Source organism: Bos indicus x Bos taurus, chromosome 11, assembly GCF_003369695.1.
Source record: "Bos indicus x Bos taurus breed Angus x Brahman F1 hybrid chromosome 11, Bos_hybrid_MaternalHap_v2.0, whole genome shotgun sequence".
Classification (NCBI taxonomy): Eukaryota; Metazoa; Chordata; class Mammalia; order Artiodactyla; family Bovidae; genus Bos; species Bos indicus x Bos taurus.
The window spans coordinates 37,063,703-37,086,596 of NC_040086.1; the positions used below are offsets into that span (position 1 = coordinate 37,063,703).

Consider the following 22,894-nt stretch of genomic DNA (forward strand, 5'->3'; position numbering starts at 1 on the left):
ATTTCAAACAAAGGGCAGAAACTACTCTCTGTTTCTGAAAGGCTGAGTATTTTGCTGTGGTTAAAGCTCTGTGACAACTAATGCCACCTCTATGGGCACTGATGCCTGAGGTCTCACTCTATAGAGTCCATTTGAAACACTTGAAAATTTTTAGAAAGAAATCCCATTATGCGAAAGAGGGATGTTTATGTTTTTCTGAGAGAGAGGCTCTAATAAAGTTGATCTGTGTTCTCCCCCATCCTGCCTTACTCTTCTCTTTCTCCTCTTTTCTTCTTCCCTACCTTCCATCCTTCCCCATTTCCTCCTCTCCTCTCCTCCATCTTCTCTTCCCTTTTTTCCCAACAGGGATACTTCAAAAGGAGAGCAAGTTTCCCAGAATGGTTTGCCGGCTGAACAGGGATCTCCACGGGTTAGTTACCGCTCTCAAACCTACCAAAACTACAAAAACTTTAATAGCAGACGGACAGCCAGTGACCAGCCGTGGTCTGGACTGTGAAGTTCGCTACTGTTTGTCAAGAACCACTCTTTCCAAATCCCATTGGTTTGACCTTTTGGCGTCCACTTCACCCACAGTGTTAAAAATTTTACCGAATTCGTAGTCTTCCTTGGTTTCATATTTGTTTGCATTTAATTCATGTTTATTTGAGTCTTTTAACTGATGGATGCTCCATTGCCTGAAAGCAACCTACATAATTTTTGTTTATTTATCGTGAGCTTTTTACTTTATTAAGATGTTGCAGCAAAAGCCTTACGTGAGTAATTGAAATTAAATGAGATTACAGCAAAATGAAGAAGAAAACTAGAATCGACAGGTATGGCACATCCAGTTGTACTAACAGGGTGCAGTCCTGCACCATACGTAGCTCCCATCACAGATGTTATTAACCTGCGGCAGTTCACCAGGAACTAGGAAGACTGGTGGATGAGGAGGGAGACCTCCGGTACTAGGATTAAACCTAAGGTCAGCTGTGTAACATTCCATGAAGGATGCAGTCATTTATTGAGAAACAGTAGAAAAGAGTTGAAGCTGCTTTAGGTGCAGAATCTGAACGGTTTTGAGACCCTCAGGTCATTTATTACCTTTTTACGAACCAGTTCCTCTATTTTTTTCTGCCAAGTCCCGAGCTGAGAGTGGTAGGCTCGCTTACAGCAGTTAACACAGCTGGCCTCAGGAGTCAGGTGCCTCCACCTCCATCTGGGTCACCATCAGTGCTGCTGGGGCGTGGATCCTGGCAGGTGAGGCAGCACTTCTCGGCATCTTTGGGAAGCCTGCCCAGCCAGACTTCCATGCCTTTCCATCCAGTTGATGACTTCAGGGTGTCAAACTGTTTAAATTTTTCCAACCAGTGGAACAAAAGCCATGCTGTTTCACCCTGATTACTTGAACGATGCACTTGAGAGACCACCCCAGGAGCCACTGCGTGCCTTCAGGCTCCAGAAGTTCTTTCGGTGTCTCTTTAGACATAAATTCCATTGTGTGTCTCGTATGGATCTTCCAGTTCATTTTTCATTTTCTTAACGACTTTTTGTGGCACTCTCTAATAAGGAGTCTTTTAAGATATTGTTATCAGACCACCAGCAGGGATTGAAATGTTTTATCAGAAATTCTATTCCTTAGGAATAAAAGCTAAAGAAAGAGATGATTTCCTGGTACCGATAAAGACAAAACCAAACCAGGTCCACATTACATGAAAGCTGTGTGAGACATTCACTTACTCATTTGCCATATTTAGATGTTAGTGGAATCAGAAGACCTGTTTTGATATGTGTTCTCCATGAGTTAAGTCTAATTTGTCTTTTCATTTCATGATGCATGTCTTTTTTTTCTTTTGTCAGGATAACATCATATAGCATCTTGTTTGTTTTTTCCTTATTTCTATGTACATATCTATCTACTTGGCGGCTGTAGATGGGTATATAGATAGATGCCAAGCTTCTTATGTTCTGGGAGTAGTATGCACCATTGTTGGGTCTCTGCCTTAAAACATACCAAAATTCATTTTAGAAAAAAATACTGCTTCATCTTTGGTCATTAGGGAGCCCAGTTCCTGGCTCCAAATAGTATGTGTCATTGATCTCTATGTATATATGTGATGTGTCCATATATATATGTTTAAATTTTGTATCAGTAGGACTAATACCCAATTTTATGCCTTTTGTATTCAGAAGACCAAAAAAAACAGAAGCCACATAAGCATAGAGGGAAGGAGTGCTATGATGTTTTTGGCATTTGTTCTCATGCCTATTTTTAATCTAGATTTTTAAATTGTAGCTTGCCAGAACAAATTTTTAGTTGTAATTGGATTGTATCAGAAGAAGAAAAGCTCTTTTCATTCTTCTGAGTTACAGTGCAGAGACTCAAGTTAATGACCTTTCGACAGTAGCGCTGCTTCGTGCACTTAGAAACCGATCAGGCCTTCCGTGTGCTACTAGTTGTCACGTCGCGTTTATGTCCACCTTCTGATTGAACTATCTCAGGTGTATCCAGCCACTAAAGCACTCTGGACTAATTGCTAAAGAGAAGCAATGTCGGGTGGGGGCGGGGGGATCCACGGTACCCACTGTTTGGTCACAGCACCATGATTTGCTTTTGATGTTTGTCTCTAGTTGCGTGTTGTCTGTTGGCATGCTTAAGCACATGTCCATTAAAATTCATTTTGTTCCTTTTATTTTTCTTGTTTTCTTGATTAGTGATTCATTTGCATAAACATTAATTATCTCTGCATACTGGTTTGGGGTTTTCTCTTTCCTTCTAACTCTAAAGAAAAAAATTTTTGCTGCAGAATTTCCCCCAGCTGAGGCTTCCCCTGGCCTTCACCTGCCTTGGAGTCTGACCGAGTATGAGAAATTTTAGCCTTTTCCCAGTAAGCATTCCGCTGTCCAGGTCATTGCTGTCACTTGCAGTTTTTGAGTCACACCTGCAGCACTAATTTTTTTTTTAACCTGGTTTCTGTCCACACTAACCCCATGTCTCCTTGGACTCACGCCTGACACAGGCCTTCCAGACCAATCTCATACTTCCTCCCCACTAGAAGTCTCTTGAAATCTCACACCAAAACAGACTAGTCAGCCTTAAAGTCCACTCACTTTCTTTCGACTCAGGGGTGTTTTATTGTTTGGTCATTATTTCCCCTCTGTCTCTCCTTTAAAAAAGTGAAAGGCAAGAGAGATATTTAAATAGCCCATTGCTTATAAGCACATGTCTGCAGGCTGTCACTTGCAAGGCCAGGATAATCACCATGCATCTCCTCGCCCATGCCTCTCTGCCCTCACGATCCTGTTTCCACATTGCTGTGTGGATAAAGAGGTCTAATCACAAACACCCTTCAAGTGCCTTGCCTCTGGTCCCACCCTAAACTCCGATGCTGACAGTGATAGTTTGTTCAGACAGAATATAAACTTGACTCCTGCCCTGTCACTTAGGTAAGACCCAGCAGAGACATTCAGTTTCCGAGAGTTGACATATCTGATGTTCAAGCAGTGGTGGCCAGTCTGCCATTGATCCTGTCGAGGTTGTTGCTGCTAATTTGGTGTCACTTGGTTCTGGGCAGCAGTGGTGGGGGACGTTATCTAATGAGCGTGCCATTGACACCTCCATGTTTGTCCGTGTACAAGGGGTGCAGGTTGTCTGTAATCCACTAAAGCGTCAGCCACACCCAGCTTTAGTAACTCGCTAATCCCACACCCTGGGTGTATCAGCCAGGGGCCTGCTACAGTTCATGGTACACAGTTGATGGCACACAGGCTGAAAGCGATAATGAATGGAGACCCTACCGCATTTCCCAAGCCGAAAAGCCGTGAGGGTTACCATAGCAATGAGCTTGGGAAGGAACAACTCCCGAAGACGACTCCAGCCTGAAGGGTCAGAGCTGCAGGAAGCCTGGCTGGCTGGGCTTCCTCGTCTCAGTGCAGCAAGGCACCGTGATCAACCAGCACGTGATGGGGAAGGCCCTGGTTCTGTCTTTGTTTGGGGGTAAATAGCCGTGTGGTGTTGAGTGACTGTGATTGGCTTTTCCAGCTCCTTTAACACAAACTACAACCCACTCACGATACAACTTCGGCAGACGTGGTTACATTGATGTTCGTTGACTTGCCTCATTTCCTTCCAGCTCTTAAGTTCCAAAGTCTAACGGGGATGGTAGACATGAAGTGCATGATTGCTGTCTTAATTTCTGCATGTGTTTATGACCACGTGTCGGGGGGTGGGCGGGGAGGGGAGCTGGAGAGCATTTTCAGAAACTGAAGGTCTTTTTTGTCTGACTCTGGGGGAATGCCGTGTAGCTCTGATAGAGTTGTCTATCCATCTGTTTGTGAATGCCCTTTCGCTTCAACTTCCAGCCCTTCTGGTGGCGTCCTTGGTTGTAAGGTGGCTGCTGTATAACGTCCGCTCTTTCATATTTAATACGTGTGATTGTTACTGTTGTCCTTTTGTTTTAACATAACCATAAGAGGAAATATCTGAGTTCTATTAGAGAAAATGGATTGATCAGAGGAGCAGAGTGCAGTAAAACTCATCCTGGCATTTCGCTTTTCTCATCTCCCCGTAAATGGGCGGGTATTAATCCACCCCCACCTTCTAATGTCCTTGGTGTCCAGCTGGCTTTGTGGGATGTGCAATGGTTTTACTGTACTGCCTCGATCTGTGCCAGGCATTTATACACAGCCACGTGTGCGAGTCAGAGCGTATGTGGTCCCCCCCCGGGCTCACGGGGTTAGCTGAATGGCCTCTCCGCTGTCCCTAGATGGCAGAAACAGTGGATACCAGCGAAATGGTTAACGGCGCTGCAGAACAGAGGACGAGCTCGAAAGAGTCCAGCCCCATCCCCTCCCCCACCTCTGATCGCAAAGCCAAGACTGCTCTCCCAGCCCAGAGTGCCGCCACCTTGCCAGCCAGGACCCAGGAGACACCTTCGGCCCAGATGGAAGGCTTCCTGAACCGGAAGCACGAGTGGGAGGCCCACAATAAGAAGGCCTCGAGCAGGTAACAGCACAGAGGCCGGCGGTCCTAGGGGAAGTCAGCCCGTTAGAGGTGGAGGTGGACGGCTCTCGATTGAGAGGGGAGTGCGTGTGCGTGTGTCTGGTTGGTTCTGTAGCTTCTTGGACATCACATCCTTCTGGGGAAGTGGGAGTAGAGTGCTTTTTATTCACCAGGACAAGGAAGGGTTAAGTGTGTGAGAGAACAGGAAGAAGAGGCCTTAGTAGGCCTGAGAAGGAATGCCACTAGATTGAGAGGGAGGAGTCTTCCCTAGAGTGAAGTGATTTCACTGTTATTTTTCCTCCTTGTGGGTTGTTTAAGTGGGTTGCTTAATGTGGAGTGTTTAAGTCACCTTTTCTCCTAGCAGTCTTTATATTGATTATCTCCCAATAGCCCTACTTTTATTATGTTCATAACTGAGGCTCTGGGAGGTTAAGAAAGCTCACCCTGTGTAATACCCTAGTAAATGGCACAGCTGGCACACCCTAGTAAAACTTATCTGACTCCACAGCCTGTGTGCTTAACCAGTAAGCTAAACTGCCTGGGACCCACCACTACAGTTGTACAGGTTGTACACTGTACGAGGGAATCCCATCTAAGAGCTGCCATCCACATTGAGAACGGTATAATTTATTTGTTAATACAGGAAGGTGGCAGTAAAGTGTCTTCTGGTAAAAGCAGTGTCTTAGGGTAGTTTGCCATGTCCTGGGAGGAGGAAAGCTGCCTGTTTCTAACTCAGGCAGTGCACCATACGTGTTCATGGCCCTGAATCTGCTTTCCTATCAGGTTGCCAGGCCACATTACAGAATGAAGCTGAGATTGAAGAGCCACTTAAGGACAGGCATGTTTCCAATAAGGAGCCTGGCCTGTACCCCATTACCACGAGAGGGTATCAGACACCCACAAAAAGCTTTTGGGTCAGAGCCAAGAGTCCCTTTCTTTAATAGAAGAGGACACTGTGTTTTTCTTCAAAGTCAGAGCAAAAAGTATCCTTCAAAACCTGCCATTGTAGCAACATATGGTTTTGTCTTGGGAGTCTGCAGAGGAATTTTGTTGCACTGTTTATGTTTAACAGAATTTAGGAAGGGCTTTTACTATAACAGGGAATCGTGCCATGTTGTGTGGGGACCATCTTCGTATTAAACAGACTGTCAGTTCTTTAAGGGGGTGTGGCATGGAGCGAAACCTTGTCGTGCCTTTCTTTATGGCTCAGGTCCTGGCACAATGTTTATTGTGTCATAAATAACCAAGAGATGGGTTTCTACAAAGACGCAAAGACAGCTGCTTCAGGAATTCCCTACCACAGCGAGGTCCCTGTGAGTTTGAAAGAAGCCATCTGTGAAGTGGCCCTTGATTACAAGAAGAAGAAGCACGTGTTCAAGCTCAGGTGAGAGTTGCTAGAGAGTGGGTGTGTGTTCACACCAGGCATTGGTTTTCTTAGATGCTGTGATCAGTTGGTTCCTCTTCTCTACCGTTTAAAAAGTTCCCAACAGAGTGATAGACAGGATAGGCACACAGCTCAGTTAGGGTCCCCAGCGTCTCTGTGGTGAATGGCACAGCTGAACATTGCAGAAAAGGAGCTTTCATTTTTTATCAGCTGGAACTTAGTATTTCTAAGACAAGGTGAGCTCGTCACATCTCACAGTTTAAGGGACACTTAGAAAAAGTTTCCCCATCGTGCAGCTAATCCAGTCCTAGGACATGCTATTCTTTCTCATGACTTTTCTGGAGACAGCTCAACTGAGTCATTCAGGAGCCAGATGGAGACAAACCAGAAGGAGGGGGCCCCATGCTCCCCTGACTCACCCAGTGGATGTTCCAGACGCCTCTGGAACCATCCAGTCCACATGTCTCTACCCTACAGAACACATTCGACTCCCCCAGGAGTGGATCCAAGCTCAGAAGTTCTGCTTGTCTTTGGAAATGGGCAGGAAAATCAGGTTTTTTTTTTAATAAAAACATAAAAAGTGAAAATGTTAGTAGTTAGGATGATACTAATACTAATCTGATCTGCTGCTCTGGGATCTGGAAAGCTTCGGTCCTTGGTTACGGGTGTGTCTCACGCCAGCTGGTCGAGGCCAAGGACCACAAATGAGAGCGATTCAGGCGGTGTGATTTCTTGAGCTCTTGGTGCGCACAGAAGGCAGGTCCGGACCTGGGACGCTTTACGTACCGTAACATCTGGCGCAGACAGCCAGGCTCCCTGGCTGCCTCCCTCTGTGCTTCCCTGACACAGTGTCAGAGGGTTGGGATGTTGGCAGAGAGCACCTGACTCCTGCACCAGTAATGCCCCCTTCCTCTTGATGCAGCCCTCCCAGCCAGTCCCCTCCATGTCACAGCAATGGCCTCACCAGGGCAGTTTCTTCAGTTCCGAGATGTGTTTAAGAAGAGAAATCTAGGAGACCTTTTCTGTGACTTTCTGTCAGTTCAGAAAGTCTGGTATTTGTTAATGTGGGGCATATAAGCTCAGTGGCAAGATTTCAAAAGGGCTTATGATTTTCAAAGAGCTTTCTCTTGCATTCAGTTTAGAGCAGTGATCAGTCATCCAAGTGGTCTTTGCCACAACAAATCCGGGTATAGATACATTTGGAACATTTTTGATCCTTCCACTGAGTGAAACGGGGCTTCCCAGGTGGCATTAGTGGTAAAGAACCCGCCTGTCAGGAGACCTAAGAGATGTGGGTTCGATCCCTGGGTCAGGAAGATCCTCTGGAGAAAGAAATGGCAACTCACTCCACTATTCTTGCTTGGAGAATCCCATGAACAGAGGAGCCCGGTGGGCTACAGTCCATGGGGTCACTAAGAGTCACACACGGCTGGAGCAACTTAGCACACATGCAGTGATTGAAACACACAAGTCACTTGCGTATATTGGCCCAATTGTATGGCCCTTTGATGTCCGGGGGTGGCTGCTGATCCCGTGCAGGCCCGAACACATTGAGTGATGTGTGCAGGGTTCCGACGGGCATTTCTAGTGTGATTCCTGTGGCCTGCTTCTGTCCCACAGAGGATATGAGAGTTAAGGGGGTTTTTTTTCTTACGTTATATTGTGACTGACTTTCTTCTTTCAAATTACAGACTAAATGATGGCAATGAGTACCTCTTCCAAGCCAAAGATGATGTAAGTTTTTAAGAATTTTTTTTTTTTTTCGAATATAAGTTTACAAGTGTTTGTGGCCTGATGAGCCTTATATATGATGCTCTTCACATAAGTGATGATCAGCGGTGGCATCTGTCCTCTGGTCTCCACAGTCACAGATGCTGGAAGGTTTTCTGCTCTCCTGTGTCTGTCAGAGGCAGTAAATGTCATCTCATTGTTCTCCTACCCTGGCAGGAAAGCTAGCGCAGGGTCTCTTGAAGTTCATGGAGGAGAGCTGTGGGTGACGCACAGGGAGGTGGTCTCCAAACTTGTGTGGAGCCCACAACCCAGCCAGGAGCCTCCCCTCTGTGCCCACTGCACTCCACTGCTTTTAACCAACCATCGCTTGGCTGTATGGTCTGCCGATGAGAAAACAACATGTGTAGGGCATTAAATTCAAAAAAAGCAACTTCTGTTAAGTTTACACAATGTGGTATATCAAATAGATTTCAATTTCAAAAAAGAAAAAGCACTTTCTAGGGTAGGACCTGACTCCCATGCTATAGGCCAGTCTTCCAGCTCGTCACATTTGTAGGACCATATACTACACTGGGGACCTTCAGGTACTGTAAACTGAATTCTGGTGAGCGTCGAACCATGCTCACAACTGTCCTGATGAAGCAGGCATTTGTTAGAGAGCCACTGTCCCTTCTCAGGCAGACGTGCTGTCCCCAAGCTTTCCAACCCACAGCAGCTCAGACGGTCACCCAGGTGGACTGAGAGTGTCTCATGTCCATCCAACTTAGATGAGTCTCACCTGTGTCCCCCCTCCTTCATCCAGGAGGAAATGAACACATGGATCCAGGCCATCTCCTCTGCCATCTCCTCTGATAAACACGAGGTGTCCGCCAGCACCCAGAGCACGCCAGCATCCAGCCGGGCTCAGACCCTGCCCACCAGCGTCGTCACCATCACCAGCGAGTCCAGTCCCGGCAAACGGGAGAAGGACAAAGAGAAAGACAAAGAAAAGAGGTTCAGCCTTTTTGGCAAAAAGAAGTGAACTCCTTTCTGTCACTTCCTGCCCTTCTCTTACCTTTTCAGTGAAATTCCAGCATGCAAGCTCAGAACCAACACATTACTCTCTGTGCCTAAATGTTCCTCCATGTGGTTGATTTTTTTTCTCTTAATTTATAGAGCATTTCTCGGGGAGGGTGGGGAAAAATACAACCTAAACACTTTATCTCCAAGTTAACAAAAGTTTGAGGTGCAGAGGGAAGACCAGATTTTTTTTTTTTTTAACTAAATTATATAGATTAGATCTCAGTATTTAAACTGTTCCTCAATTTTGTGAGGCTGTGTTGGAAATAACCCGCCTCTAGTGCTGTTGGTATGCAAGGCAGCGGTGCTTAAACAATATTTCCTGTGCTCACCACAGATGAGACATACCAATGTCCCGACACCATTCTCTCCCATTTACTCCCAGTGGTTTGACTATTAGAAGCGCCCATGATGGGTCTAACCTGGATTAAACAGATTGTGTGTGATGATCTCGCTGCAGCCACAGTGCAGCCCCACTGTTAACTCTACAGACCAAGCCACTTGTACCTGGCATCACTTACTAACACACGACATGCAGCTTTTCTGCATCAACCTGGACAGCAGTTAAGAATGTCGGGATACAAGAAGGAATAGAAAACCGATACTGTTTTAAATAATCTGTAATTTCAATTTTTTTTTTGCTGAAATACATTATATTGTATGTTTGAGATAATTCTAGTACAAAGTATAATAAAACTAGATGTATAATAAACCCTTTAAATCATTGGTAAGTGTACAAGTGGAACCGAGGCATTTACTGGACAAAGTCATGTTACCGTAATGGTTACTTGCTTGTGCGTTACCACACTGTGTTATAATTTGCTTCATTACCTTGCTCTTTGATACATAGTGTGCATTTCTCTGTCACTGTAATGATTATAATGACAAATTTTCATCTTACTGCACAATCAAAATGGCATTGATAGGAATGAACTCCAGAGGCTGGGCCTGACAGGGAGGTTGGTCACTCAGGCCCGGTGCTCAGTCGTATGACCTGTACCTCTCAACTTTTGCCCTATCTGTTAAATATATGCGATGTCATTAAATGCTTTTAAATCTAGCGCGGTGGGTGACTGTGGTTTTTCCTCTCCTTGCGTGCACGCCATGTAGGGAATTTGCACAGTGCACAATAGCAAACAGGAAACAGGAGACTGTCCATCTGGGCTCCTGTTGTGCATTCTTGTGTATGTCTGGTGTGTCAGCTTTGAAAAATCACAGGAAACAGAGCAGTAAATATGGAATGTTTTGTAGCCATACATCCAGATTTTATCTCTTATTTATGAAAATGTTATCAGAAAGCTCGCCAAACCTGAGCTCTGGGACAAGGGTTCAAAGCGTCTTCAGTAACTAGAGAGAAGGAGGTGTTTCAGGCTTTGTAGGCCGCACTCTGTGTTGGAACCCTGCCACTGTGTGTTACAGAGGCAGCGGCAGTGATGCGTGAGCCCATGGGCGCGGCTGCGTCCAGCAAAGCCATGTGTGTGGACACAGTTTAAGTTTATATCGTTTCATATGCCACACAATATTATCTTCTGGTTTTTAAAAAACATGTAAAATGTAAAATTTATTTTACACAGATTGTGCAAAACCAGACCACAGGCCATGTGTGGCCCACAGACCAGTTCGCTGATGCCCGCGGTGGGGGTCGTGGCTTAGATACTTGCATTATACTTGTCCTAGTTTACTGATTCTGCACTGCTTGCATGTTTTCTCATGTGCAGTAGTAATGAAGGTTACTATTACAGACTGTCAGTAGTTTATTCCCCAGAGGATATGCTTGACCTGCCATCACAGCTGACTGACATCAGGGCTGTCACCCTGAGGTGAACTGAGATCTCACTGCTTACTGCCCACTCCCTCCCCCACCCCCTCAATCCCCATGCCCCTGTGTACCCGGGGTTGTTTATCTCACCACGATGCTCCCTAACCCTTGCCTTACTCAGGATTGGAATCAAGTTGTTCAATTCTCAACAGGTAGACCTCTGACCAAAACGTTGAGTTTAGAAAAGGCATCTTGGAAAATAATCGTGATTGACTACGGTGTGCCTGACAAAGCCAGGCAGGTGGCAGGCGGGCCACCCTCGGAAGGAAACTAAGCAGCAATCCCAGATTCCCATAAAAAGTAGGTTTGGTTGGAACATTTCGCACATAATTCTAGAGGCTTGCAGACCCCCGATGCCTGGTTTTCCTGGTTCGTGATTGCCTCCCTCCCAATGCTGAGGATGCCTGCGGCCTGAAAGTGGAAGGTGATGGGCAGCAGGCGAAGAAGCAGCCACAGAAGACGGGCTGTGAGTCCTCAGGAGCCAGTGGCAACAGAAAACCAGAATGAAGGTGTCGTCTCAGGCTGAAGTTAGAGGTCACAATGGATCACAATCTTCAATCCTGTCAGGGTAAATAACAGATTTTTGTAAAAATCATGCAACACTTAACGTTTTGAGACTTGTGCACATTTATTATTGTTGCTATAGTATGCTATTTTACTTGAATTTTTAGTGATACAGGACAGGTAATACAACTGGTCTCACATCTGAGAAGTAAGAAGCAGAAAGTAAGCCTTTCAGGACATGAAGGAGGCATTCTCGATTAAAGGTTGCTCTTGTCACATTTGAACATCGCTACAGTTGGAATGCACCTTCAATTCACAAGCCTCAGTGTTGTTTTCTTGGCAGTACTTAGAGTGCTGGTGTTTGTACCACCTACAGTTCTTCACTCAATGCAATAGAGTGTATCAGAGCAGTGGACACATGGTTACCTTCTCACAGAGTTTTTGGCACTTTTCAGGGAAGGGTGGCTATAATACTTCCTTATGCATACATTCTTTGCATTTATTAGTTGGAATACTTGAGTATTTCATCAAGTGGTAGAATTCATAAAGGAAAGGTGGGATATATGCCTGAGTATTTACTATGATTTGAGCTGGTCTTTTCAAGCATGATTCATAACCCCAAAAGCCTAAATGAAAGAAAAAAAAACAAAACTTCTGTCCACCAAAACTCAGGACTTCTCACCATTGAAAATCATAGGGAAATCATTCACTATCCATTTCCCAAGACCAACCATCCATGAAATTACCCTTTTGGAAATTTAAAAATGTTCCATCTTTGGCTGGTGGAGGCCCCTTCAGGTTGGCTGCTGAGCCTTTTTAATATTGTCTTTCTCCGTATCTGGCTTGACACAATCACTCATTTCTTACCCCCTGACCTGCAATCAGATTCCTCTAAGAAAACCTGGTTTCTTTTAGTGTAAAATGGTATTTCATAACCATTATTTGTGTGCTTGCAATTCTGTTGCTACTGGTTGGTCCTTGTTTTCCAGGCATATCAAGAGACAAGAAAAAAACCAAAACTTGATTTCAGGTTTGCAGGGGTCTTCCTGCCTTACATCCCGGTCATTTTCACTCAGAATCATGGCTTTCAAGGGTACAATAGGCATAGAATGGAATGTGATCCAGTTATTCATGTGCTTTATCCCAAATTGCGTGCATGGAAACTCAGTACCACTAGCACCACCACCAATAAAATTACTGAGAATAGTTTTTATTTGTTAATTAAACTTTAAAATTCTGTGATCATCATAGATTCATATGTGTACCCTTTACCCAGTTCCCCTCAGTGGTGTCATCTTGCAAGGCTAGCAGGGTATCACCTCCAGGGTGTTTGATACAGTCAAGATACAGGATGTTTCCGTCTCCCCACACTCCTTCCTGCTGCCGAGTTACACAGCCACACCTGCTGTCCAGCCCCCGCCCCTTCTACCTCTGGCAACCTCCAGTTTTCCATTGCTATAAACTTGTCGTCTGAAGAATGTTGTATAAATGGAATCACACAGGGTATAATCTTTTCAGTTCAGTTCAGATGCTCAGTCGTGTCCGACTCTTTGTGACCCCATGAATCGCAGCATGCCAGCCCTCCCTGTCCATCACCAACTCCTGGAGTCCACCCAAACCCATGTCCATTGAGTCAGTGATGCCATCCAATCATCACATCCTCTGTCGTCCCCTTCTCCTCCTGCACTCAATCTTTCCCAGCATCAGGGTCTTTTCAAATGAGTCAGCTCTTCACATCAGGTGGCCAAAGTATTGGAGTATCAGCTTCAACATCAGTCCTTCCAATGAACACCCAGGACTGATCTCCTTTAGAATGGACTGGTTGGATCTCCTTGCAGTCCAAGGGACTCTCAAGAGTCTTCTCCAGCACCACAGTTCAAAAGCATCAATTCTTCGGCGCTCAGCTTTCTTTACAGTCCAACTCTCACATCCATACATGACCACTGGAAAAACCATAGCCTTGACTAAACGGACCTTTGTATAGTCTTTTAGGACTGGGCTTTTTTCACTTGGCATAATTCTCTAGAGATTGATCCAGGGAAAGGCTACCCACTCTAATATGCTGGCCTACAGAATTCCATGGGGTTGCAAAGAGTTGGACACGACTGAGTGACTTTCACTTATTGTGTACTTACTCTGCACATTGTGTGTATCCCTTCCCTTCTTACTGCTGAGCACTACTCAATGCAGTGGATATACTACCATTTGCTTAATCATTCACTTACCGAAGGACATTTGGATAATTTCTGAATTTTTGGCTGTTACGGATAGAGCTGCTGTAAACATTTATGTGTGGATTTTTTTGGTGAACATACACCTTTATTTGTCTGTGGGAAAGTGCCCAGAAGTGCTGAGAGCAATTTTTTTTTAAATGTTTTATATGTGGTCTCTCCATTCTCCCCTTTATCCCCACATGTAGGTGGTTTTATTGTATCTGAAATGACTAAGTAGTTCTCTCTCCCTCTAAACTCTTCTGTAGTCTTAGTTCTACAAATAATTGTATATTTAATGCTCACCCCAGTCCATATGTGGGTGTTTCCTAGTCATTTGGGTTGCCTAAAGCTCCTTCCCTTGGTGTGGTTTCTGTGTGTTTTAATTAGTTTCTCTTTGTTTCCACCTCTCCCCACCCCACAACCTTTCTTATTTTTTGCCACTTTGCTGGGTCAAGCAGTAAAGTGCTCTTCTGTTATTAATATTTTGAGAACTGAGTAAAGATTTTCCAAGGGAGAAATAAATGTGAACTTCAAAGTATTTCAAAGGTTAAAGAATGCAGGCTGTCCTAGAAAAATGAATTTTTCAACTTGTTAAAAAAAAAAAAATCCCATCTGGCCCAACTTTGAGAAAGAATGTTACATCCTGTTTGGAGCTCTTATGTTTTTTTTAAAAGGCCAGCCTTCTTTCAAAAGGAGGGATTCAGGAAGTGGAATTGGCGGGACCTATTCTCTGCCTTTAAATGAGGGGTCAGGATGTGTGAGAAACTGATGCTTCTCTCCCAAGCTGTTCAGGAAATTTTCACTCAAGTTGAGACAGTGCCACCAACCCTAGACTCACATGACCTGGGGTGATTTGGGAGGGGGGAAGGTTGCTGACAGTGGGTAGAATTATTTGGTAGAATTCAGATTTTTCTGAGGGGGCACCTTATTTGCCTGTTTGCTCTGCAGAGGAGCTTGGAAGACCAGAGTCCTCAGAAACATCCCAGGTTGCTCAGTCAGTAAAGAATCTGCTTGCAATTCAGGAGACCCAGGTTTGATTCCCAGGTTAGGAAGATCCCCTGGAGAAGGAAATGGATACCCACTCCAGTATTCTTGCCTGAAGAATCTCCATGGACAGAGGAGCCTGGGGAGCTTCAATGCATGGACTCGCAAGGAGTCAGACACGACTGAGTGACTAATGCTCCCCCTTTCTGCAGAGGAGCTTGGAAGACCAGGGTCCTCAGAAACATCCCAGTTTCTAAGCCCTAAACATGGGGTTCGTTGTCTGAGCTGCCTTGATTGTCAGAGTTCACTTCAAATTCATGTAAGCTCTGAAGGACTGGGGTCACAGCAGGGTTCCCCCTTGCCCCCTGCCCTGCTCTCCACACACAGCTGTCCTGCAGGGCTCCATATCCAGGCCCCAGTGTGAGTTTCCACTCATCCCTTCCATTGCTTATCATACTCTGGGGACCCACTGTGTCTGCGAGTGGAAATGAAGGAGGCAGAACATTCATGGAATTTCCTGGAACTGCTGCTTTAAAGGGAAAGGGGGTTTTCTCTTCCCTAAGCCCACAGGGACTTTCTCCAGTAGGGGGGCATCCTGCCTTCTGGAGTCTGGGCCTTGGGTGTGATGGGCCTTCCTCCTCTGAGCTGAGGCAAGCCTTGGCTCACGGCCTCTCCCTGGAGGATTTGCTCTGTTCAGTCACCATTTTAGTTTCCCTGTCACAGGGAATGACTGCCAGTGTTAACTGTTCTTGGAGCTCTGGTTTTGTGCGGGAGAAAATCTCTCAAGGTATTAGTTTCCCATCAGGGCCTCCATCTCAGGGACAGGTCCCAGGGCTGCAGGTAAAAAGGCCTTCAACAGTGTGTAGACGTCTCCCCCACGTTTGCTGGTGTGCTGGCGGCCCCTTCCCGCTGCCATCTGTTCCACGCGTCTGTCGCGTCTCTCCCCTGGGCTTTCCTGGGTGCCTGATCTGAGTACTGCATCTGGCTCGCCCAGCCTTTGCTCTTCTGGGGCAAGAGTGTGGGCTCTGAGCCTGGGCTGGTTTCTGTTCAGCCAAGAGATGAATATTCCCTTGTCGCCTTGGCAGAGGCCTACTAAGTGCCAGCTCTAGTGGAGCTTACAATACTGTACTTTATACCACTCCATACCAGGCTTCCTCAGAGTCTGGATCATCTCTTTACAAGAGGGTTGAAGAAATGAGATGATGAACACAGCGTTGCATAAGTCAGTTCCTCTGCTCCCACTGCTAGAAGGAGGCTCTCTGTATTTTTTTTCCCAAAGATGATTTTATTAGAGTGCTTATGAATTCAATAACAAAAATTCCACATCCCAGTGGTGAAAATGACAGACTCTGTCAGCTCATACAACTAAAACATCCCGGGTTAGAACCAGTCCGTGGGTTGCTTTGCTCTAGAAATTCTCTGTCTTCTCAGGACTGCAGGTGATATCTCTGTGTTCTGTCAACCCCACCCTCCTCCATGGGTCAGTTTTAGCCTCAGCCTGGCCTCCCTCCCCAGATGGTGGCTGCCAGCACCTCTGAGGCCATGTCTTCCTTCCCAACTAGGAGGAGAGAGAGGGCTTCTCTCTCCCCAAAACATTGAATGAAACCCTGGGTTTCACTCTGAATGGATTAATTTAGGTTTTGCACCATCCCTGAACCACACTGACTGCAAGAGATATCCCCTCAGGCAACCAGGGTGCCCTCTGAGTCTATCCAAACCACAGGCCATTACAGTGAAGACGATGGGGATGGGCCCCTAGCATCCATTACAACAAAAGATTGAGAAAAACACATCAGTGAATAACAACCTCAAGAGGATGGCTTGGGTAAGGAGGGTGGGGGAAGTTGATGGAGATTATGTATAAGTATGGGAGTGCTAAAACCCCTTTCTTCCTGATCCCCCAAATGTTGCATATCAGCATGAGAGCGCCAGCCTCCAAAGAGGGGTGTTGTTCAGTTGTTCAGTTGTGCTGAGTCTGCTACCCCATGGACTGCAGCACAGCAGGCTTCCCTGTCCTTCACCATCTCCTGGAGCTTGCTCAAACTCATGCCCATTGAGTTGGAGATGCCCTTCTTATCCTGCCTTCAGTCTTTCCTAGCATTAGCTCTTCTCATCAGGCGGTCAAAGTATTGGAGCTTCAGCTTCAGCATCAGTCCTTCCAATGAATATTCAGGACTGATTTCTTTTAGGATTGACTGGTTTGATCTTGCAGTCCAAGTTACTCTCAAGAGTCTTCTCCAAAGCATCAATTCTTCAGTGCTTAGCCTTCTTTACGGTCCAACTCTCACATCCATAGATGACTACTGGGAAAACTGTAGCTTTGACTAGACAGGCCTTTGTTACAGAAAAGGGAAGCTTCTCTGAAAGTCATATTTTCTTTTAAAAAGTAGAAATGATGATTCTAGAAGAAACTTTCTTTGATGAGGCCTGAAGCTCTCTACATTTAAAACACATCTGCTAATGTGTTCAAGCTTGCCTCCTGACTGCACGGTGTCCATACCACCCCCAGGCTTGCCCTCCAAAGTGCTTGTTCAGGGCACACCTGGCTTCAGAGAACAGAGGCCAGTTAATGAATCAGAAGGGCCCTTAAAGGTCTAGTCCTGCTCGCTCCCATCCTCAAGGCTCCGTTCTCCAGCAACCAGTTGGGGGTTACTTCCCATATTGGTTCAGCTCAGCAGGGAAAGGAGCTGATGCTGGGATGCTGTGAGTTTATGAATTAACCAAATGCTTGGCTAAAGAATTGGGTTCTTTTTTCTTTTCAAGTAAAGCCCTCCAAAAGGTGCTAATTATCTGTTTCTTTGGGGAGTGCTGAGTGCCTGAGTTAGTGGTTGGAGCCTCACCTGGCCAAAAGACAATCCGTGTGGGTGCCCATTGTCCCTGAGAGCCCCACCCAATGAGGGAGCTGCTCCTTCACCACTCAACACCATATTTCTTACAAAATCTCTTGTCATTGAACAGGAGGTAGATGTACCCAGAATATGCATGACTCAAAAGGCCAAGGGTGTCCCATGTGACAGGGCTGGGGTGCTGAGGCATTTGCTTGGGTCAGAGGTCTCGGCAGGAGAGGTGGCCATTGGTCTTTGGAAGAGAAGGGGAGGAAGAATGCTTGGCATTCCTCAGTGAGGAAGGGAAAGGATTTAGATTCCAGAGCAGAACAGTTTGCAAAGCTGAACCTGTCTGTACGTTATCTTTCTGTGACACATGGCATTTCTGTCATTCCTCTTATCACAACTGCCCCTCAGGGGAGCTGCCTGGCTGTGGGAACATTACCACATGGCTCCCCTTGTGTCTCAGATCTTTGGGGTGTGAGCTGGGAGCAGTGGAGGGCTCGTCTTCTACTCCAGGGCTATCCTCTTAGCTAAGAGGAGAGTCGTATCTCTCCTGGCTGTGACTGGTGGCTGCTTGCTGAGCTCTGACTCTATGTATCAGGTGCTGCCCTCAGCTGTTCACCCCGTGAAGTAGACCCTTGCTACTGGGGTTTGTTTTGGCTGAGACCAGAGCTGTCCCTACAGGGAATGTAAGACAGTGAGCCCTGCCTGAGCTGGGAGCAGCAAGCCCACAGGGTCTCAGAGTGTCCTGAAGCTTTGACAAAGTCTGGCTGATGCCACTACCAACCCATCCCCCTGAATAGGGGTGACCATTCAGCCGTGTTACCTTCAGCTCCTATAAAGGGCGTCTGCCCAGATCTCACTGACATCCTGCCTGGGCTCTGTGGATGTGGGTGTGTGAACGTGAACATACTCCAGAGGAAAGGGAGAAGGTCTCTGCTGAGAAATGAGGAGCACAAGCTGGATCCAAATGTGTGAGGGTGGGAAGGAGAGGCTGGGACAAATGGAGAGAGTAGCACTGACATATACATAGCTAGCCAGTGGGAGGTGCTGTTAGCACAGGGAGCTCAGCCTGGTGCTCTGTGATGACCTAGAGGGGTGGGGTGGGGAGTGGGGTGTGAGGCTCAAGAGGGAGGAGACATATATACATCTGATTCGAGTTGTTGTACAGCAGAAACGAACACAACATTGTCAAGCAATTACTGTGTTTGTGCTCACTCAGTTGTGTCCAACTCTTTGTGACCTCGTGGACTGTAGCCTGCCAGGCTCCTCTGTCCATGGAATTTTCCAGGCAAGAATACTGGAGTTGCCATTTCCTCCTCTATGGGTCTTCCCCAACACAGGGCTAGAACCCTCATCTCTGTGCGTCTCCTGCATCAGCAGGCAGATTCTTTACCACTGGGCCACCTGGGAATCTCAAAGCAATTATAGTCTAATTTTAAAAAATAAGTTTAAAAAACTGCAGTAGAAGAAAGTCAGTAAACATTTACATTTTACTTCCAAATAATAAATAGATAAATGTGCCAGAACAACTGGTTGTGTAATAGGGGCGAGGCCGGCATGCAGCTGTTAGCGAGAGACTTGAGCCACGGGGTCAGAGGTCGTGGCCACCAACGGTCAGCTGGTCAGTTCGCAATGGTCCTCCCGGGTGAGCGGTGGGCATGGGTGGATGGCGGCCTTCTCACCCCGGGCCCTCCAGGTCCTCCCGCCTTTCGACTGGCTGGTGAGCTGGGGGACCGGGGACAGGCTGAGGGCTATGTCCCACAGAGACCCAGACCCCTCGCCACGGCCGCCTGCTGGCAGGGCCCAGGCCTTGAAGCAGCAGGGAACCTCTCCCCATCCCCGCCTCCGAGACCCAATGGCAGTGCCTGTAGTCTGCTTGGGTTGCTGTCCACGGAGGCCTCAGGGACTGGAGTATGTGGACACTGGCATTAAGGTATGCTTCAACCAGCTTCCATCTCGCCGTTCAAATTTCAAAACCTGGTCCAGCTTAGATCAGTTGTATACCCCTAAGAGGTGGCCAGAGGTCAGGGTTAAGTGGCAAGGACATGGCATGTCATTACTTCAGGTTCCCCTGTGGTTGGGGCAGTGCTCTAAGAGGGGTGACTGTTGTGAGCTGGGAATCCACCTGACTACTATTTGCTACAAGTATTCCTACTGATCCTATTCAAATTATTTTATTCTCTCCAGTTTAAATGAAAAGAACCTGAGGACCAGCTGAGTCCTGGGCACCTTGCTCCCTCAGTGATGACAACTAGGCAAGGTCTAGAGACAGGCTTGCGAGGTGTGTACCCTGTAGCCAGGCATGTGATTAAAGGGGAGTGTGGCCTGTGAAATGGCCCTGCCTGGAGGGAGTTTATGCCCTCAGAGAACTGCCATTGGAAAGAACCAGGTCAGAGCTTGGTCAGCTCCACCTTCATGCAAATATTCTCTCTGGCGATTCATTGCCCTTTCCAGGGCTAGGTCTTGACCTCAGCCACCTTGACATCTCCAGGAACTTTACATTTGAGGAAACTGAGTTGGATCTTTATTCCTTGGTTCCCTGAAATCTTCTGGAATCCTAATGCAAATTTTATCATCCTCGACCCAACACATTTCAAGCCTGCATCAGTAATCTCTCTCACAAATACACAAATAATGAAGTTTAATCTCACCATACACACTTCACCATGTTTTCCAGGGAATTGGTAGGTCAAGAGCTAAGAACATGTTTACAGATTTTTTTTTTCATTTTCCTATTACCACTTTCCATACAGTGCATCCACATAGTTACTAGCTATAAACAAAAGTAACCGTCTTGCCACAAAAACAATTGCTTTTAATTTTAGTAATTATAATATAGCATCTCAACCCTGCTTTGAGTTTCTTTTACTACCAGCTAAGGTAAACTTCCTCTCCTGAGCTTGAGAGTTTCTTTCTCCTTTTGAATAAATTATCTGTTCATACCTGGTTTACTGAGGCTTCTGAGTTACAATTCACAAAAACCAACTCTGGCTAATTTAGCAGAAAAGGAACTTATTAAGCTCCCAGCATCTCCAGGAGGGCCAGGGCTCAAGGCTCATGGTTTTTTTTACAGCAGGTGCATATAATTGGTAGACACAGGATCCAGGGTCCCTTGCCCTCTTTCACGGCAAGAGAAGCCAGGAAGAGGTATCCTAATTTTTTACAGGGGGCTTCTGCTTCAAGAGGGTGTGGATTCCAACAACACAGGAATGGAGTTAAAAGACTGAGTGGCTATATGAATTTCCCTTTGCTGCCTTAACAAGTTACCATAAACTTGAGACTGAAAACAACACAGTCTTATTCTCTCAGAGTTCTGCAAGTCCGAAGTTCACACCAGCGTCAGTGGGCTGTGCCTGAGGTGTCAGCAGGGCTGCCTTTCCGGAGGTAGGGAAGAATTCATTCCCTTGCTTTCTCCAGCTTCTAGAAACACCAAATTCCTTGGCTTGTGGCCCCTTCCTTCACCTTCAAAGCCAGCAATAGTGGATGCAAATCCTTTTCACAACACATCATTCTGAACGTCTGAATCTCTCTTCCACTTTCAAGGGTCCCTGTGGTTACATTGCATCCAAATGCATAATACAGGATAATCTCCCTATTTTAAGATCAGTTGATTGGCAACCTTAACTCCTCTTTGCTGTGTAATGAATGTAACATATTCCTGGGTTCTGGAATTAGGATGTGGGTATCTTTCTAGGTGGGGCATTATTCTGTAAAACAGTCAAAAAGTGTGACTCCTAGGTCACCGTATGTGGAACCTCACAGACTGTTTGATTAGTTTTTAATTTCATGTTTATAATCAATACCATCTAACCCACAGATGGTTTACAGTATGATGGAAATTTGGGGGTAGAATTTGGGCCTGCTGAATTTATTTGCAGATTTCTCTTCATAACCATATGTTACACTCTGGTCCTGGGTATAAGTATGATAAATATAATTTTATAAAATAGAAAATATAAACATAGAAAATAATTTTACTTAGAATATAATAAGCATAATTTTACTTTTTCAATTTTTACATTTGTCTTAGTTTACATTTTTTATGAAAATGTTTAAATTTTGTCTCCTTTTATAAAATTATATTTTATTTTCATTTCGATCATTACCATCAACATGAACATCTTGATTATAACATCAAAATTAGTAATTTAACTAAAACAGAAGTGAGGAAAATATATTTTATGGAACAAAAGTATACCTTATGAATTAAATGTATTTTCACTTTATTATTCATGTAAACATAGCCAGTCCATTAAAAGACTACCCAGATATACAGAATAATTCTTAAACTTAGTCATCTTGGATGTTTTTGCGTGCTCTTAGTATTATTAAAATACCAAGGCTCTGTGTGTATTTAAAAATTTTGTCCTTATGGAGGTATATTTATCAAGGTAGGAGGATAAAGCATATTTTATCTATCAATTTTCTAGACTGATTTATACCTTTTAAAAATCATTTTAATGATATGTGGCTTCCATCTGTACTCATGTCCCAAGTCCTGCAGGTGTTAGTGGCAATACTGTCTGTCTATTGATATAATCATGTATTTTTTCTCCTTTGATTTGTTGGAAAATAAATTATAACAGTGATAATATTATTTAGCCCAGCTCACATGCCTAATATAAACTGGTCATGATGTACTGTGCTGTGCTTACTCACTCAGTCGTGTCCAAGTCTTTGTGACCCATGGACTATAGTTCACCAGGCTCCTCTGTCCATGGGGATTCTCCAGGCAAGAATACTGGAGTGGGTTGCCATGCTCTCTTCCAGAGGATCTTCCCAACCCAGGGATCGAACCCAAGTCTCCCACATTGCAGGCAGATTCTTCACCATCTGAGCTACCAGTGAAGCCCAAGAACACTGGAGTGGGTAGCCTATCCCTTCTCTAGGGGACCTTCCCAACCCAGGAATTGAACTGGGGTCCCCTGCATTACAGGCAGATTCTTTACCAGCTGAGCTACCAGGGAAGCCCCCATGATGTATTGGTTTGGTTTATTATTTCTGCATTTTTTAGGACTTTTGCAGTCATGTTTGTGAGTGAGAAAAGGCATCACTTTCCTTTCTTATACTGTCCCTTTATGTTTGTGGTGTTAGGGTTATGAGAGCTTCCTATACTGAGTTGGGGATTATTCTATCAATTTTGCTTTATGTTGCTTCAAGTTTTATTGCTAAGTCTATACACATTTAGAATTTTTATTATTTTCCTGATAAATTGAAGTTTTACAGTTTTATGTAGTTACTATCTTTCTGTCTAGTAATGATTTTGTCTTAAACTTTATTTTCTCTTATATTATTTCATTTGGTTAGTAAACAAATATCATTTGGTTAATGCATATTTTTCCAATTTTTTGTCCCCCCTCCCAACCTAGTCTTTCTATTATATTGTCTTAG

At 45.3% G+C, this 22,894-nt stretch overlaps 1 protein-coding gene across 6 annotated transcripts in view; it reads left to right on the forward strand.

Annotated features, from left to right (window-relative positions):
* Nucleotides 1–9,864, forward strand: part of SPTBN1 (spectrin beta, non-erythrocytic 1) — a 211,195-nt gene extending 201,331 nt beyond the window's left edge. For 5 of the 6 annotated variants that reach the window (XM_027555290.1, XM_027555291.1, XM_027555292.1 and 2 more), the window contains 5 exons: nucleotides 346–409; nucleotides 4,743–4,981; nucleotides 6,189–6,362; nucleotides 8,054–8,096; nucleotides 8,896–9,864. In XM_027555290.1, coding sequence (XP_027411091.1) covers nucleotides 346–409; nucleotides 4,743–4,981; nucleotides 6,189–6,362; nucleotides 8,054–8,096; nucleotides 8,896–9,114 — 739 coding nt within the window. In that variant the 3' untranslated portion in view covers nucleotides 9,115–9,864. Of the gene's footprint in view, nucleotides 1–345; nucleotides 2,670–4,742; nucleotides 4,982–6,188; nucleotides 6,363–8,053; nucleotides 8,097–8,895 lie in introns of those variants that run through there. The other variant, XM_027555297.1, reaches the window with a different exon arrangement.
* The last annotated feature ends 13,030 nt before the right edge of the window (nucleotides 9,865–22,894 follow it).